The sequence below is a fragment of the Bacillus rossius genome, chromosome 6, assembly GCF_032445375.1.
Source record: "Bacillus rossius redtenbacheri isolate Brsri chromosome 6, Brsri_v3, whole genome shotgun sequence".
Lineage (NCBI taxonomy): Eukaryota > Metazoa > Arthropoda > Insecta > Phasmatodea > Bacillidae > Bacillus > Bacillus rossius.
The window spans coordinates 48,449,171-48,466,519 of record NC_086334.1 but is presented as its reverse complement, the minus strand read 5'-3'; the positions used below and the strand labels follow the sequence as shown (position 1 = coordinate 48,466,519).

The following is a 17,349-nucleotide window of genomic DNA, read 5'->3' as shown; positions in this document are numbered from 1 at the left end:
GGGGGAGGTGCCAAGCGTATCGATGTTCCAAATAAACCTCTGTGATATTCAAGAATGTATAGTTTTTGGCGTGACAACGTCTAATAAATCGATGAACGCCGAACCATCGATTTGACTTTTTCGAGCCACATTAAGCTTGAAACACTCTCATTCGTTTCCTACTTTTCCTATAATCGTCCTATCCTTAACAGAATAACACAGATTGGAAGAAGTTAAATAGCAATCATGTATAAAAGTTATGGTTAAAATAATCTCTTCGTTAAAGTAATAAACATATTTGAATTAATGAGTGCAAACAAAAGTAAATTATCAATTAAATTGTTGATTTCATTTCACTCCTTCTTTGTATCCATACAAAATAGTGATAATTCAATAAAAATGATTCAATTTTATTCATAGGAGTATGCAATCATTTCATCAATGTTTTGTTATGACGTTGTGACGTTCAACTATCATCCGTAAACCGACTTTACAGACAACCAAATTTTTTTATACTTTAATGGTCAAGCATGTTTATAAGGCAATGCACTCTCTGCTGAAATAAAGCGCAGATGCTAACTTAAAGTGATGTTCACATCAGCCAGCATGTACCGTGAGCCACACAGCCGACCAGCCCGCCGACCGCGCGAATGCCACGGCCACAGGGCGGCCCACAAGCACGTGACTGCGTGCCCGAGGAGCCGCGATGAAAGGTGTTCGTAGTTTGTGAACGCCCTGTCCCCGCCGAGCGACGCCCGTGTGGCAGACGCTTCGCTCGGTTCCAGCACTAGCTCCACTGCGACGACAATGACACTCATGCACGGGTGCAATAATTAACTCTACAAATAGTAAGTCACCTATATTTGCGTGTATTATATATATAATATTTGCATATTTATTAAAATTACCATATTTGTGTGATACAATTTTCCGTACAGGATTTCGCAAGTTACTTTTTAATTTCGTGTTTTGAAATATATTATCTGAAACATCTCTAAAATACAGATGTGCGTGTTGTTTGCCATTAAGAAAAAAAAAAGAACGGCAAGAAAGGAAAGCCATCGCTGAACAATAGAATTGAACTGCGCTCTGTGATGAAGTCAGCCAATCACAACATTTACTTAAGTTAAACTTGACATGACACTGCAGGAATTAGGCATTATGTTCTTAAATTAGGCACAAATATGGACGTAAAACAAACACACAATTAACGAAATGCATGCATTAACTTAAACAAAGCCCATAAAACAAACAAAGGTTAAAATTTACAATCAGTAATAAAATTAATTAAAATAGAACTGAAGTTGTACTTTGTACAAGTATAGTTGTACATCGTGTTCTTATCATTTTTGAGCATCTACTTGCCAATTATTACTTGTTGCTCAAAATTATTAATTTTTATTTTTTATAATAATGTAAAACAGAATTTTTTTCGATACTATAACTTGATTACGAATAACAAATATGTAGTGTCTTATTTAGAGAGAAAAAAAACTTAGGTTTGCTCACTCTATTCTGTGCACAAGTTTTTATATATATATTTTTCAACTACAAAAACACATTTCGCGTTTGACATCCTCAGTTGTACCATGCATTTAATTTATGAAACTGTAATGCAAAAAGTTAATTTGATTCTGAGCTTATTCTTTTTCCCATGAGTATTCCGTGAAAATTCAAAGTATTTTATTGCAAACCGAATATCTTTTTTACTCTTTTGTATTTGCTTTCGTCTCAACAGTCTCTTTTCTTATAGTATAAATTCTTACTGTAATTTAATTTCTGGAACGTCTAACACGGGAAAAGCGAATAATTACAACATTTCACGATAAATTGTCGTTTCAGATTGAACGAACGGAACTTAATTTCCAGCATCTGAGAGAAAATTTTCTAAAATGTGCTCAACAAAAGAGTGAAACAGTTGTCAGGTAATTAATGCTTTCAGCAATCCTACGGCAATTTTTGAAGTATTTTATGAATTTTGAATGTCTTTACAAGCCATTTTGTTACATCGATGGAAATTCCCTCTCAGCTCATCAAAACAACGTTTGTGTGTTGACGATGGGCACATTGACAAATAATGACTTTGACTGCTTTCCGTAATTTATGTAGCCCTTCGTTCGGATCAAGGACTTAAAATTTGCCAATTGAACTGGAAATTTCAGCTGAGTTAAAAATTTACACATGCATTGGTTTTCTTTTGAGTGGTCAAACAGATCTGCGCTTTTGTAAAATTATTATCTATACGCATTTTTGGTAGTATTTGGCGAATTACAGAACAATAATTGGATTAATCATAATATATACATTTCAGGTACTAGTAACAAACTATCGGGCGTTTTCGGCATTGAAGTGTGCACATGCTAAGGGCCGTAGGAATTCTAAAACCTCAAACAGGTCAAAAAAAACTTAATACCAGACGCACGTGTCTTGAGACGCGGCACCGACATATTAAATGCTTGGCCCGCAACACTGTAGTGCCCAATATGCGTGTGTTCGCTACAACAGTGTCCACTGCATCAAGGGCGTATCTGCTCAGAACAGAAAGGAGGCATTTTTCAGAAGTCCACAAATTTATCGGAAGTCGACTGATGAAAAAAATGGCGGTGGAGGGTCCAAGGGCGCCGTCTACCCGGGCAAACACGAGGTGCAACAACGCGATTTCAAAACTACTCAAGATATCCGATTGGGGCCTGTTTACGAAAATCGTTTAAGAATTTGCTGAAGGCTGAAATAAAAGTACTTGTGATTTCGGATTAAGTTTTTAACTGTGTTTTTATAAGAGTGAAAATTTGCTAAAAAGGCGTATTTTCAAAATACTTTTTAGGCGTAAAACAACCGGTCCAGATTCTTCAAAGCACTTAAAGGGACTTGCATTGCAACTTTGTCTTTTTTACAGTATTCCTGTGATGTCAAGAAGACTGCGCACCAGTTCAGCAGAGCCTTGCGCTTAGAGGCGATACCGCGCTAGAAATACCAGCGAGCGTCGCGCTTATCGTCCCGCCACACTAACACACATACACCCCGACCAGACTGTGCACTTAATATTAGTAACAAAGTTTTTCTAACTTCAACGCTTTGCTCCTTGTAATATATTTTCCACAGGTCCCCACTGTAATTGGTGAGGAGGGCAGAACGTCACTTGTTCGCCGCCATTCACATTAATGACTTATAATTTATGCATACCGAATCACTTAAGTAGCCTCTTTTATAAAAGAATAATACATATGTATAATTGATTAGTTTTACAATGTTCTGAATACAATCAAGTCTCATTGTTCATTATAAGGCGAGACTTTTTTTTAAAGGTGCTTAAAAAAATTCAGACTTCAATAACTTATTATGTGAACATTATAAAAAAAGATTCGTGTAATACCAGACAGTTAATCAGGTATTTTTTTTAATTCAGCTGCCTTAGCCTAAATGTTTTTTCTCAGTAATAACTTACTGTCCAAAATCTTCATTTTATCTTGAAAACTGAGCAATACATAGGCTACAGTTTCAATAAAATATCTAAACTACGAATTTTTTTTATGAAAGTTAACATTGATCATTTCATTGATAAATAAAAAATTATATAGTAACTTAAGAAAAAGTTTCATTTCTAGCCCAGCCTCTAAAACCCAACAACTGGAATTTTCAATAAAGACAGTGAAATTATTAATTAAAATATTTGACAAAGAGGGAGTAATGGATTCTTATAAATACCAAAAGTTATTTAATTGTAAATGATTAACTAATTGGGAAAGCACTATTGTTTTATTATATTTTATTTTTCATTGATTATGTTAAAAACTGGCAGCATTATGTAATGTAATGAAAATAATTGAGGAGTTAAGATGCTTGTAGTTATTAAGCTATAAATTTACACGTTATATTAAATCAGTTAATATTTTACTCATTGTTTGTGTAATTTATTCATCCTTGCTTATAGCTTGCATATACTATGGTTATTGACATTACTTTAAAAACTAGTATATTCAGTTAAGATTTTGACAAATAAAAAGCACGTTCACAAGTAGGCGGTAGCATTTCATTCTATCCAATTACTTTAAATAAAAATATTAAATATACGTTGGTCTCAGCAAGCGTGTCAGAATAAAAACTGAACTGCTGGGAAATCATTCTAAAAATATTTCTTCTGAATTTAACTTTAATTCGCATTAATATTCCAAAACACTGAAAATTTCTAGAAATATTGAATTCCGACTCGTAAATAATTATTTTTAATAGGAAAAATGCTGCCAGTTTAGTGCCACTGAATTTCCTATAAGCCTAATTGCTAACAAATATCCTAAATTAAGGAGTGTACAGTCATTAATTCAAACCCAAGGAAATACTCGTGTCACAAAATAGTTATAACTTGCGGAGATTTTCTGAACCAAGGTTAAGTATATTTAAATGTGATGAATTGGAAATGCTGGATTAATTTCTTACTGAAGTTTACTTTCGTGTCACTGAATTACCTATAAGCCTAATTGCTATTTTGACCGCAAAACTCTGTTTGGCAAGGTTGATATTAAACGTATCGATGTCAGAGGTCATTAATTCAAACCCAAGGAAATGCTTGTGTAAAAAAATAGTTATAACTTGCGGAGATTTTCTGAACAAGTTTAAGTATATTTAAATGTGATGAATTGGAAATGCTGGATTAATTTCTTACTGAAGTTTACTTTCGTGACGTGCTTAACAAAACTGCGATTTAAACTTCATTAGTTTAGTTATGTTTACCAATATTTTACTGCAGTAATTGCTAGCTTGAGAACATAACAATGTTATACAGAAAATAAGTCCATATCTGTAAAGTCAAAATTAATTTGGTGTTTTATACGTCGGGCAGTGTTTCAAAGGCGAGCTGCGCGTGATGTACTGTAATACCGTATGTTACGTCAGCCACCGCAGTTTCTCCGTCATGCCGATGGGGATGCCGAGCGAAAGTGACGGAGCTCCGTCGACTCTTCAGGATCAGTGCGCGTGTCTTGCGAGAGCTTTCCGCCCCCGTCGCTGGTTCCAGGGAGCGCGCTGCTGCACCCTCCGCGCTGTTTCAAGCACCATCCTCCCCCCTGCACACACATCCATGACCTGATCACGAGCAAGCAGCCCGCGAGTGTTCGTCCAAACTTGTCGGGGCAACCGACGCCAGCCGCGTTTCTCCCAAATCCGTTCGCCGAGTTTACTAACCGCGCGTTTCGCATTCATTTGCATATTTAGTTTACCTTACAGAAACCGCAGCTGCTTTTGTTTTATGAAAAAAACATTAAAGGGTACTAATGAAGGTTATGTGCATAAAAGAATGTCCCGAGATATAAATTTTAACACTATCAACTGTAAGCGTTGTAGAGTGTTGGTTAAAGGCCACAATTAAAGAGTTAACTCAAACAGTTTTCGATAAGTGCGTGCGCGAGTACTGATTTGTTGTTTTCTCGCTTGCAATATGGCGATTCCTGGGCGTAAAGCGTTTTGTGTTCTGAGATTTGCTAAGAATGAATCTCCGTAATTTCAGCTCCACGTGCGTTTCGTTTAAAGTTTAATTGTGATCCCCCATTTGGCAAACACGTCAGCCGATGGTATAGGCAGTTTGAAACAACTGAATGTGTTTGTAAAGGAAAAAGCACAAGACGACCAAAAGTGCCTGTACAGAATTTTGACAGTGTCAAAGCATCTTACCTGCGTATTCCTAAGCAATCAGTTCGGAAAGCAAATCTTGAACTTCAGGTGCCAAAGACGTCCGTGTGAAAGGATTTAAGAACACGATTACATATGCGACCATACAGGTTACATTTGCTTACAGCTTTAAATCCGTATGACTGTGGATTGGTCATAATGGTCGTTATGACAGAGCTATTTTTCGCTGGCCTTCAAGTTTACCTGACCTAACGCCGTGCGACTTCTTTACTTTGGGGCTTTATAAAAGATCGAGTCTACGTTCCGCCGCTACCTAATGATTTGCAAGAGTTGAGACACAGAATTTAAGAAGCTATTGCATCCATTGCTCAAGACTTGTTTGCCAAAATGTGGGAAGAATTGGTCTTTAGGTTGGATGTGTGCCGTTTAACTAAAGTTGCACATATTGAACATTTGTAAGAAAAACTACGTATGTATGTATGTGTGTATGTATGTGTGTATGTATTTATTTGAGGTATGATTTAATGTAAATAGTCTATATAAAACTGTTGTATTATACAATTTAAACTGGGAGATTTGTTTATGGACATACTGTATTTAATAACGTTTAGGTCATCTTGAAAAATAAATGTTGCGTAATTCCATGCCGTAAAAAGGCTTTGTTGGTTTTGTTTTCCGGCATTCGTTCTAATTTTATCACAATAATAAATATTAGGTTTTTAAGTTCTGATTTTTTGCTTGATAACTCAAAATACCAATGTTTTAGATTCAAAATTATTGCTTACAACTTCAGTTTATTAAAAATTATGATTCTTAGTTTTGCTTGGTAAATATCTCAAATTGTAGACAAATGTGTGGCAAATAAGATAAAGAAAAACATTTTTGAGACGTAGGCTAGGAAAATTAGTGTTTATTATTTTGATCTGACTAACGATAACTAAGCGTTAAGTCGATTGAATGTCAACTTAACAAATTAATAAATATACTTAACTTATAAAATGAGATTATATTTCTCAACAATCCCATTATTAAACTATATTCTTGAATATTGAAAAACGGTAATTAAGTGTTAGTTGACCAAATAAGTCAATTTTATAGCTAAATAAAGAGACTTAACTGATGAAAAGCTGTTACATTTATTAACCATCCCATAATTTAAAAGATTTCGATGTAGTTAAACGATTAAAAAATAAGCCAGCAATAGACTTGGTAATGTAGACTTCTAAAGCTTTCAGGATTCGCGCATATTTATCACATCTTCGTTAGTGTCGTGTGTCCACGTACTGATTTGCGAAGCACGCCGTGGATAGCCATTCGTCGGGGCCCGTATCATTGTTGAAACAAGGCAATTCAATCATCCCTGTGGCTGGCTTTTGATGCTGGATGTTTGCGTGAACTCAGATAATTAGTTTACGCAGAGCGCGACGAATTTGCATTTTACGACACAGCTTTATGCAAACGATTGCTGCCGATTGGATTTCGCGGAGCGTGCGCCTGCGGACATTGGGGTAGGCTACACGCAGTGATAGCGTGTACCGCAAGGATGCATATCACCGCCTGACGTAAAAACATTTCACGTGGTCATTTAGCAGCGTGTAATTTTGTTTTTACAACTGTACGGAACAATACTTTATTGTCGCTTCAGGAGTGGAAAAACCTGTTGGAAAAATGATTATTTATGAGTCAACTAGACATACTAGTTGTTCACGACAATCGTAAACCATTACACTCGTGTATACAGCCATATTTTAACACGCGGTCTCATATACCATGTTTTTTTCTCGCTTTTAGTCATTACTTTTGTTAAGAGTTATTTTTAATTTTTTAACTCAATACTGCCTTTACATTTGTTGTTCTGCCACAAGTATCTTTAATACCATGTATGTTAATATGTTAGCAAGTATTCGTAATTATTATCACTTGAGTGCGTTTTTATAGCCACGATATAGAACTCAGTGAACATCTTTTAATATAAGTGTGGCAAAATGACAATTGCAAGCGAGGTTTCCAGTTTTAAATATTAAAATATATTTTAAGTAAAAAATTATAAAAATTACAAAAGAAATCGAGATTACGCGTGAGACCCAGTCTTAAGGCAGGACTAAAATTTACTGTTGAATTTTAGTGTTCAGTCGTAAACCAGCCTTAAAAATTAAAATGTTTTCATAGAGACAACATCCCAACAAGGTTTTAAAGCCATGACATCATTTTTCAATTTTCGGCTTTAATATAAAGTGTTTAATATTTACCTAAATTTCTAGAATTTCAAGGCATAAGTAGTATATTTCCAAACTTATATATCTAAATACTGCCTGGTATTTGCCGCGATACTACAGTCTGGAACAGCTGAGAGAAAACGACTGATTATTTCGCGGAAATCTCTCAATGTGTGATATTTTATTACGAACACTAACATTTATAAGTGCTCAAAGCTGTCTTATTATATAATGTCAATATGTTCTGCACATTTTGGTTTTTATTGAAAAAAAACATTGAACTAGGTATTTTGGTTGGATGTTAAGTCCATGGAGAAGGTGTCTGTTTCAAAGTTGAAGTCAATCTGGTTAGCAATAGACCAGCAAAAAATTCCGTATGTGTATCACGGCTAATGCTAAATATTTAACAGCTTGAAAACTTCGCTATTTCGGTAGAATGGAAGTAAGTAATTTTTTTATATTTTTCACACTTTAATTCACGTGGACAATATAAACCACGACGCTTCAAATAGTGGTGAAAATAACTAAGTCACATTGTTCCTTGTATCTTAATTCACGTCGAAGAATTTTGATACAGTTCCTTCCTCCACAGACCGATTCGACTATTGTGAAGTGAGTATTGTTAAACCAAGATGTTAACAAATCCCCAGCAAGTTATTAGCGTTGGACTTTATTTGAACTACCAAGATGTATTTGCTGTCCAGATTGGTCGTTGTTATTTTGACAGATTATTAACACGGCGAGGATTTATCGCACGCTCCCACGCCCCAACCTCTTGTCTCCGCGGTATTTCGGTTGGGTCGGTGTCAGTTGGCGCAGGTGACAGTTGTCGAGAGTGCAATCACGTGGTCGCAGTCAGGAATGTCCGACGCGGCGAGAAAACGCCGTGGACGCCGCTTCGTGATGTCCAGCGCGCGCGGCCGGTCTCCATGGCGACGTGTCCATTCAGCAGCCGCGGTCACAAAGTGCCGGCAGCATCCCAGGGGCCGTGTCTGCGGCTCGCCCGGTTGGCTCTCCCGTCCGCCAATCACGGCCCTCCGCTGCACTTGTGCAGGCAAACATTTACACGTTCAACTAAATGACAGACAGCGCCCAGCTTAAACCGGCGTGTCTAGAAGCGAGAAATTTTGCAAAGCAGTTTCTTATGTAACGTAGATGACAAATAGGAGATTATTTTTTTGTAAATTATTTCCCTAAGGGGGTTAAATATGAGATGAAAGTTTTTATGGAAGTTTGTCATTTTTGATGTTAAAAATATGGAAATATATTATTAAATCGGTATAAAAAAGTTTCCCCAAAACCATAGAAACCTGAATTTTTTTTAAGGGATTTGGACGAACATGATATTTAATGATTTATCAATGATATTCTTAAAAATAGTTTCAAGATGAAGATACATACGAACTATTTGTCTAAAACTGTACACCACGTGATTTCATGCTTTCAGCACATGCTGGGACTGACATAAAATTAGCAATTTAGTTCTTAAAAACCATTAGATAAGGACTTGTCCATTATAATATTCAAGTAACAAATGATTTGTTGCTAATGTTGTTTCGTTTCCAAAGAAGTTAAAAATGAAAGGAGTGCCTTTGAGTTATAATTTTGCCAGTAATTGAAGTAAAATTAAAACGAACGTTTGCCCTCTTTCTTATCTGGATAGTAGCCGAAAATAATATTTTTATAAGTTAAACTCTTATTCCATGCTGATGTGTTTTTAACATTTGTTTAGCAGTACTCAATATATATGAGTCTTCTAATCTATGTATTTTCAAGATTTTAATCACACTTCTGTCATTAGGATTTATACAGTTATAGTTTTGCCAAACAATTTAGTAATTTTTAACTCTGAGAAATTTTGACTTGGTACTTGAGAGACAGCATTGTGAACTGCAGTCGTCAATATGGGTATCAATAATCACACAAGCGTTAAAACAACTGTGAAATGTTTGTTCTAGTTTTAATAATCATTTAAAATAAATTCTCTTATTTTGCGTGACCTTAATGTATCATGCTCATTATTCTATAACGAACTTTCGCTCGTAATTCAAACTCGTCCCAGGAAAATGGAGTCCCATCCCTCATTCGAAAGTGTCCATGGGCTAGATTGCATTAAATCTCTGTGGAAGCCACCCTACTATTAAGGGGGGGGGGGGGAGAGAAGCAAACTTCAAACGTGAAAGTTGGACTTAAAATAATTTTCGCAGCCTATATAAGGATTTGGAATATTTCTCACATATTTTTTTTGTGCGTCGTTCCCCGAAGTTTAAGGGCAACGAAAAAAAGTCTGTGCATTGAATTTGACTTATACCCAAGGCTTTTGGGCAACGTCTGACCCTCATTTTCGCAGCAGCGAGATTAAGAACAGTTTGGGGTGTTTGTCTCCTACGAGCGGTGTTCGCACTGTGATTCCCCTTCACGCAGTGTGCCGCGAGCACTTACACTGCTTTTACGCTATTCACACACGTCAGCGTAGTTCTGACCCCATAAAAATAAGAAGCTTTCTTAATGCGCTGAAGGTGGAAATGTATATCCTAGAAAATTGTTGCTTCCATTGTTTGGAATTTCTTGACGAGATGCGATAGCTTTGGTAGGTTTTCGTTATGCACTCGAGGGTGTATTATACTGTAAAAGTAATTGTAACATACGCTAAAGCAGTAGGTACTTCTTAAAAGTAGAATAGTGCAGAGCAAACAACCTTTAAAGCTGTGATTTATACACATTGATAGAATTTAATTTCTGGGGAATTTTCTTGTTATTAACTGTAAAAATATTGTGTTTGATCAATTTATAAACGCGAACATTTATAGTAAAAAATTTAACTCTTAAAACATACCGAAGTAATGTTATTAACTTCAATAATTCAGAACTAAATATAAATAATCATTTACATATTAACATATCGATTTATATTTAGTAAAATATTTTAAAGGAAAAATATTAATAGGTCATAGTATATCATATTTAAACAAATAGGCATTCGTTATTATTAAGTTGTAATCACTGACACGTAACTTATTGGCAGTATATACTTATTGCAGCAAACAATAAGAGCTTGAATTAGGTATAAGTATTCTTATTTAAATTCTCGCTTTCTAGGGTCCTAATTTTCTTGTTTATCTAATAATTCTTTAGCAGTTATATTATGGAATGGACTTACATTATTTTTATCATTAGCATCACTTTATTTTTTTGTTGAAAATATTACTTCACTTTTGTCCGTGACAATGTTTCAGAATAATTCTTATTCAATTTACCAATTTGTCAAACATTGCAGTCTAATGGTTTCATCAATAAAGAAGTATTTTCAAACTTTAAATGTTATTTTTTTTTGTAATTGAAAATGACACAGCACGACAGCTATTCAGGAAAATGATTGGAAATTTTCATTGCGTTTTCTGTGGAGTATTCATCGTCTCCGATTTTAATTATCGGTTGTAGCATTCGAAGAATGGTCACCAAACAAAGACAGACAGAGGCACGAGAGCTTGGAGAGAATAGACCAAATGCAAACTGGCTTCCCTCTTTCCCATACTTCTGCATGTAGTTAATTAGGCTGTCTTTTTATGTTCCCATACAACTATATACATCTGCCTGGGTTGTGTCCATCAGAAAACAATACTTGGGAAAAAAATTCTTGTAATGAAGTGTTGTTAGTTCTAATTAGCATCTTTTTTTTAAAGTACTTTTGATGTGGAAATGTATAACAGTAAAGAAAAGTTTTGAAAGTTCTGCTAAAATATTCTTTATCTGAAATAGGTGATTATTATGCCATTAGCACTGGAAAAAAGTCTCACAAAAGACTTGTTAAATATTTTGCATATGTATAAAAAAGTATGAATATTTTTATGAGGATATTTCAGTTAATTAATGTAAATTTCTAAAATTATTATTTAAAATTTTGTGTGCTCTATGGGAAATAATTTTTTTGGCTGCCTGGTTTACTGGCTGCAAATCTCTCTCTATCTGTCTCTGTCCGTCTCTTTCTCTGTCTGTCTCTTTCTCTGTCTGTCTCTTTCTCTGTCTGTCTCTTTCTCTTTCTCTCTCTGTCTCTCTTTCTCTCTCTGTCTCTCTTTCTCTCTCTGTCTCTATCTCTCTCTGTCTCTATCTCTCTCTGTCTCTATCTCTCTGTCTCCTTCTTATGTTAATTGCTTCATTCTTTGTTGACGTATCCTACTCTTAGCGGTGGCCTCCTGTTATGGTGTTGGAGAGATATCGCTTTTTTTTTTGTTGATATTCCAACTTAATTATTTGGTCATTTTTTGCTATAATGTGTTTCTATATACTATTTAAATCCATAGTCGAACTAATTACTGCAACGAAAATGAGAGAGTTGTAAAACCCTTCTATAACTAAAGTTTTAGAATAATATTTTTGTAAACTATGTGTGAAACATGAGATGTTCCTGATAAAGCACAATCAAAATACGCTATCAAAATATTTTCTTTGTGCTGAAAAATTTACTTTTGTAAACAGTCTATTAAACGTATATTTAAACTATGTATCTTTAAATGCTTTATGCAGCTATATCGCACAACACAACGTGAAGGAAGTTTTCAAAAGCAAAAATATTTTCTAATCTCAACGGGCTTCAAATTATAGGTTTGGGGGACTCTTTGTTTATAAAACAAAGGTGAAATATTTAAGTTTTATTTTTAAGAATTTTATTTCAAAAGTGTACTTCTTCTTTACTCTTCCATCTAAATGTGTACAAACCGAGTTTAATTTAATTCAGATATGTTTATAGTGTCTGGGAGCAATTTACTGTTGTTAATTTTGGATGATTTCTGGACAACCATCTAGCAACTTTGCATGTGATTTATACGTTTATAGTGTGTTCCAGCTAGTCTAAATTCTTTAAAACTTTGCTACATGTTTCTTTCATCTTAAATATGAAGCTGCTTGTTCTAATGAAGTGTTAATTGAAATGTGCGCAAGCCATAATTTGTTTAGTTTTTTTAGTGCAATTAATGACGATATGCAGAAAAGTACCAACCTCATAAGCATATATTTCTAAAAAAAAACTTAAGATTCTAATAAAAAATAATTATTTTCCGTTATTCAATCAATTATTATTAATACCTATTATTAATTTTGAAACGAATCGTTAGAATTTTTTTTTCAAAATACACAATAATTAATATTTTAGTTATAATTAATATTATTTTGATTATTTTATTTTTTAGATACTGTAAGTTGGAGCCTCTAATTATTCGGATTCTAGTTTTAATTCTGATAGGGTGAAAACCTTAGTTATTTTATTGTGGAAAACACCAGGTAGTAGGATTTCTTAGGAAACTCATACACGTCATGTGCATTAATACCTGCATCCCATTATGGGACCAAAAGCGCCCAGTTTTCCAGCATAACCAAAATAAGAGTTTGGCGTAACATTTCTGGCCATTATATTAAAAAGTAAAAACCATTACTCAATATATGTTTTGAATTAACTCAGAATTAGTTTAATTAACAAATTTATTTAATCAATTCAAGTCTGTTTATTTCGGTTGACACAAAAACCTTAATTTTGTTTCGAATGTACCCAAGTTAAAAAATATGTGTAATAGGAATGACTATCGTTAAGTATTACTTTACACGTGCCCACCTTATAGATGGAGTGTGGTGCTATCTTCTAAATTAGAAACACAAAACAAAGAAGTTTCTAGTTGTGAGTTTATAATTAGTTGTAAGTTTCTAAGAAGTTTTGAGTTTCTAAGTAATTGTGAGTTTCTAATTAGTTGTGAGTTTCTAAGTAGTTGTGATTTTCTAAGTTGTGTTGAGTTTCTAAGTAGTTGTGAGTATCTAAGTAGTTGTGAGTTTCTAAGTAGTTGTGAGTTTCTAAGTAGTTGTGAGTTTCTAAGTTGTGTTGAGTTTCTAAGTTGTGTTGAGTTTCTAAGTTGTGTTGAGTTTCTAAGTAATGTTGAGTTTCTAAGTAGTGTTGAGTATCTAAGTAGTGTTGAGTATCTAAGTAGTGTTGAGTATCTAAGTAGTGTTGAGTATCTAAGTAGTGTTGAGTATCTAAGTAGTGTTGAGTATCTAAGTAGTGTTGAGTATCTAAGTAGTGTTGAGTATCTAAGTAGTGTTGAGTATCTAAGTAGTGTTGAGTATCTAAGTAGTGTTGAGTATCTAAGTAGTGTTGAGTATCTAAGTAGTGTTGAGTATCTAAGTAGTGTTGAGTTTCTAAGTAGTGTTGAGTTTCTAAGTAGTGTTGAGTTTCTAAGTAGTTGTGAGTATCTTAAGTTGTGATAATTCATAGATAATGATAGTTTCAAGTTATGCGGTTTAGTCAATATTTCCGAGTTCTGAACGTTCTAGGTTGTGACTTGGTGACTTGTGTGGGATCCCGCTGGGGTGCCACGTGCTTGCACCTCGGAGTGTCGAGTGACCGGTGCTCTGAGCGGGTCTTCGTTGTTGTCTCGTTGCAGCCATGGCGAGGACCTCATCGTCACGCCGTTCGCGCAGATCCTGGCCAGCCTGCGCAGCGTCCGCAACAACTTCCTCAACCTCACGAACGTGCCCACCGGCAAGTAAGTGCGACCCGCGCCTTCTCGCGTCCACTGAATACCTGTTGGGAATATCTGTGGCAAGGGAGGTACAGAGTTAAAACTTTGGAAATGTCCCTTGAGGCTCGGTAGAATTTACAACACTCATAGCTCGTATTATCATCGGAATACAGTAGAACCTCGATTATCCTTCTTGGCCCGGTTAACCGGGTTCTCAATTAAAAATTACATTTTTGGGGGGGATGGGGAGAGGGAAATCAAGCCCGTGAAGTGTAATTCATTAGGGAAGGGACAAGAAAGGAGTAGAACTAAAAACTGTGTATTACAAGTAGAAAAACAACTGACAAAGAAACGGACTGGAATTGCCCTTACGAAATTTTGCTTTATTGTATAATCTGAATTCGATTATCTGTGATTTTTCGCTTATCCTTTCTGACCTCCCCCCCCCCCCATAACTACCCCGTTTAATAAAGGTTCTACTGTATTGCTTTTTTTCCTATGTAAGAATATACTGACATAAAGTGTGGAACTTAAACTTTTTTCTCCTAGTACCTAAAAAAGTTTAAAATTTAAAAAATCTGAAAGTTTAAATTAAAAGCAAATAAATATTCATGTATCTCATGGAAATCTTATGATGTATTGAAATATGTTGAGAATTTGTGTATTCGAAAAACAGTTTTTTAGTAAAACAAAGTTATGTAAATATCTTATTTTCGTTGCAATCTTTACTTGGACGATCATGTACCCTAGAGCTATTCACCACATACCGTGTTGATGCAGGGGCTCCCTTTCAGGGACCTTGTAGAATTGGGCGATCATTATTTTTTAAAAATAAAACAGCAAATGTTTTTTACAGATAATTTAATTTATACGTGACATATTATCATTTTTATAGTTCCTTTATAATCTCTCTAATCTCCCATGTTTCATATGTTATTTTAATAATTCGTTGAGAAGGAAAAGCACGCCATTTCCGTTAACGCTGTTCACGATACAGATTTTCTGATTCCGTCAAATATTTTATAACAGTCTAATAAAGGATGAATATTAAATACATTCGTCTAGTCAAATAACGTGGTTGCCCTCGTGGTGTTTTTGGTGCGTCATAACTCATAAAACTCCAAACATTATTTGTCAAACTTAATTGTAATCTATAACTTGTTCACAATGTTATATATTATGTTCGATATGCAAACATTCATCTATTGTTGTCATGTACTCAGTTGTCACAGATGTGATGTACTTACAGATATAAATTGAACAAGATCTTTCCTCTTTATTCCATAGATAGGATAGAAATTATACTTTAGAAAATCAGGTTGTTTTATTTAAATTGGCGTGAGTTTTCAAAATAAGTAATTTTTTTTTTGTGTGTAAACAAAGTCTCGTTTACTTAGATGTGTCACATGAAAAGAGCCGACATGGCTGGCGCACGTGATTATTCGCATTCTGTTAAGGGTAGCCTCACATGCTAAGCGCCATTTTGACGTGACAACGTCTAATAAATCGATGAACGCTGGCTGCACGCACGAAAAAGGATGACTCATTGTCCCGTTACACTGTGTCCCGTTACGCTGTCCCGTTTCGCTGTGTCCCGTTACGCTCATTGTACGCTTGCGCCGCATCTATCTCTCTTCCACTCGATTGGAACAACCATCGATTTGACTTTTTCTAGGCACATTAAACTTGAAACACTCCCATTCGTTTCCTGCTTTTCCTATCATCGTCCTATCCTTTACAGATAACACAGATTGGAAGAAGTTAAATAGCAAACATGTATAAAAGTTATAGTTAAAATAATCCCTTCGTTAAAGTAATAAACATATTTGAATTAATCAGTGCAAATAAAAGTAAATTTATCAATTAAATTGTAGATTTCATTTCACTCCTTCTTTGTATCCATACAAAATAGTGATAATTCAATAAAAACTATTTAATTTCATTCATAAAAGTATGCAATCATTTCATCAATGTTTTGTTATGACGTTGTCACGTTAAACTATCGTCCGTAAAAGGACTTTACAGACAACCAATTTTATATGTGTATTTTTTTTGTGTGTCGGTGAACTGTAAGTCTGGCAGCGTGGGAAGGCTTGTTTGTGCGTGTTGTTGCAGGTCTCGGAGGTCGTCCGGGGCGGCGGGGGGTGCCACGCCGCAACCCCGCAACCTGACGCCTGGAGGTGGGTACTGCGACGCGCTCCGCGTGCGGCATGAGCTGCCGTTCCACGACACCAGTTATTCCACTAAAAAAAGCTACTGGACGAACCGAACGCATGGGGTGGAATTGCAATGGTCCGTCGCCTCCGAACGTCTGTCCGTCCTTCGCTCACGCTTTGAATATACATAATGTATAGAAGTCGCGAGTGGATAGGATTTACTCTACGTTTTTCAGGAGCGTATGATGAGCAGCTTGGGAACTTCACCGCTGCAGTGCGCTGCCGTAACGCCCTGTATCGTCTTAGGTTGTTATTTACACGTTAGAGCGCAGCACTGTCGCCCGCTGTTATTCCCCGCACCCCCAACCAAACATTCACTACAGCTCAAGGTCATTCAACGGGAGTTTGTGCGTCACAAAACTGTAGTGTTGAGAGGTGGGGTAGAGGGTGGGTGGAGGACAACGCATGTTTGAGGGAGGGTGGGGAAGGGGTGTTTGAAGAGTTCGACACTTTTCAGCTAGGGACCACCACAAGTCGATGTCCTAGAGATGGTGGCGATTGCGGCGGTGAATTAACCAACTACCTCAAACGGTATTATAAATTTTAACCTGGGCTGGCGACTTTATACAGTATATATATTCAAAGGCTCACGTGACCTGCGGCCAATAGGATGGCCCGAAAAATTTTGTATCCGTCCGCCCGTCAAAAGCTTGGCAAGATCTATCTTTCGACAGACAGACGGACGGACGGATGGATTATATCCATGGGTTTTTACCGCGATAGTCAACTGTTACCAGAACACAGGCCTGTGGTGTTATTATAGGTCGTTCAGATTTTGTATTACAACATTGCGGTTCTTGAAACTTGTGCCCC

At 35.8% G+C, this 17,349-nt stretch overlaps 1 protein-coding gene across 4 annotated transcripts in view; it reads left to right on the top strand.

Moving 5' to 3' along the window:
* Positions 1-17,349, top strand: part of LOC134533159 (3',5'-cyclic-AMP phosphodiesterase-like) — a 779,555-nt gene that overhangs the window by 547,131 nt on the left and 215,075 nt on the right. For all 4 annotated transcript variants that reach the window (XM_063370518.1, XM_063370520.1, XM_063370519.1 and 1 more), the window contains 2 exons: positions 14,243-14,344; positions 16,436-16,500. In XM_063370518.1, the coding sequence (XP_063226588.1) occupies positions 14,243-14,344; positions 16,436-16,500 (167 nt within the window). The remainder of the gene's footprint in view (positions 1-14,242; positions 14,345-16,435; positions 16,501-17,349) is intronic.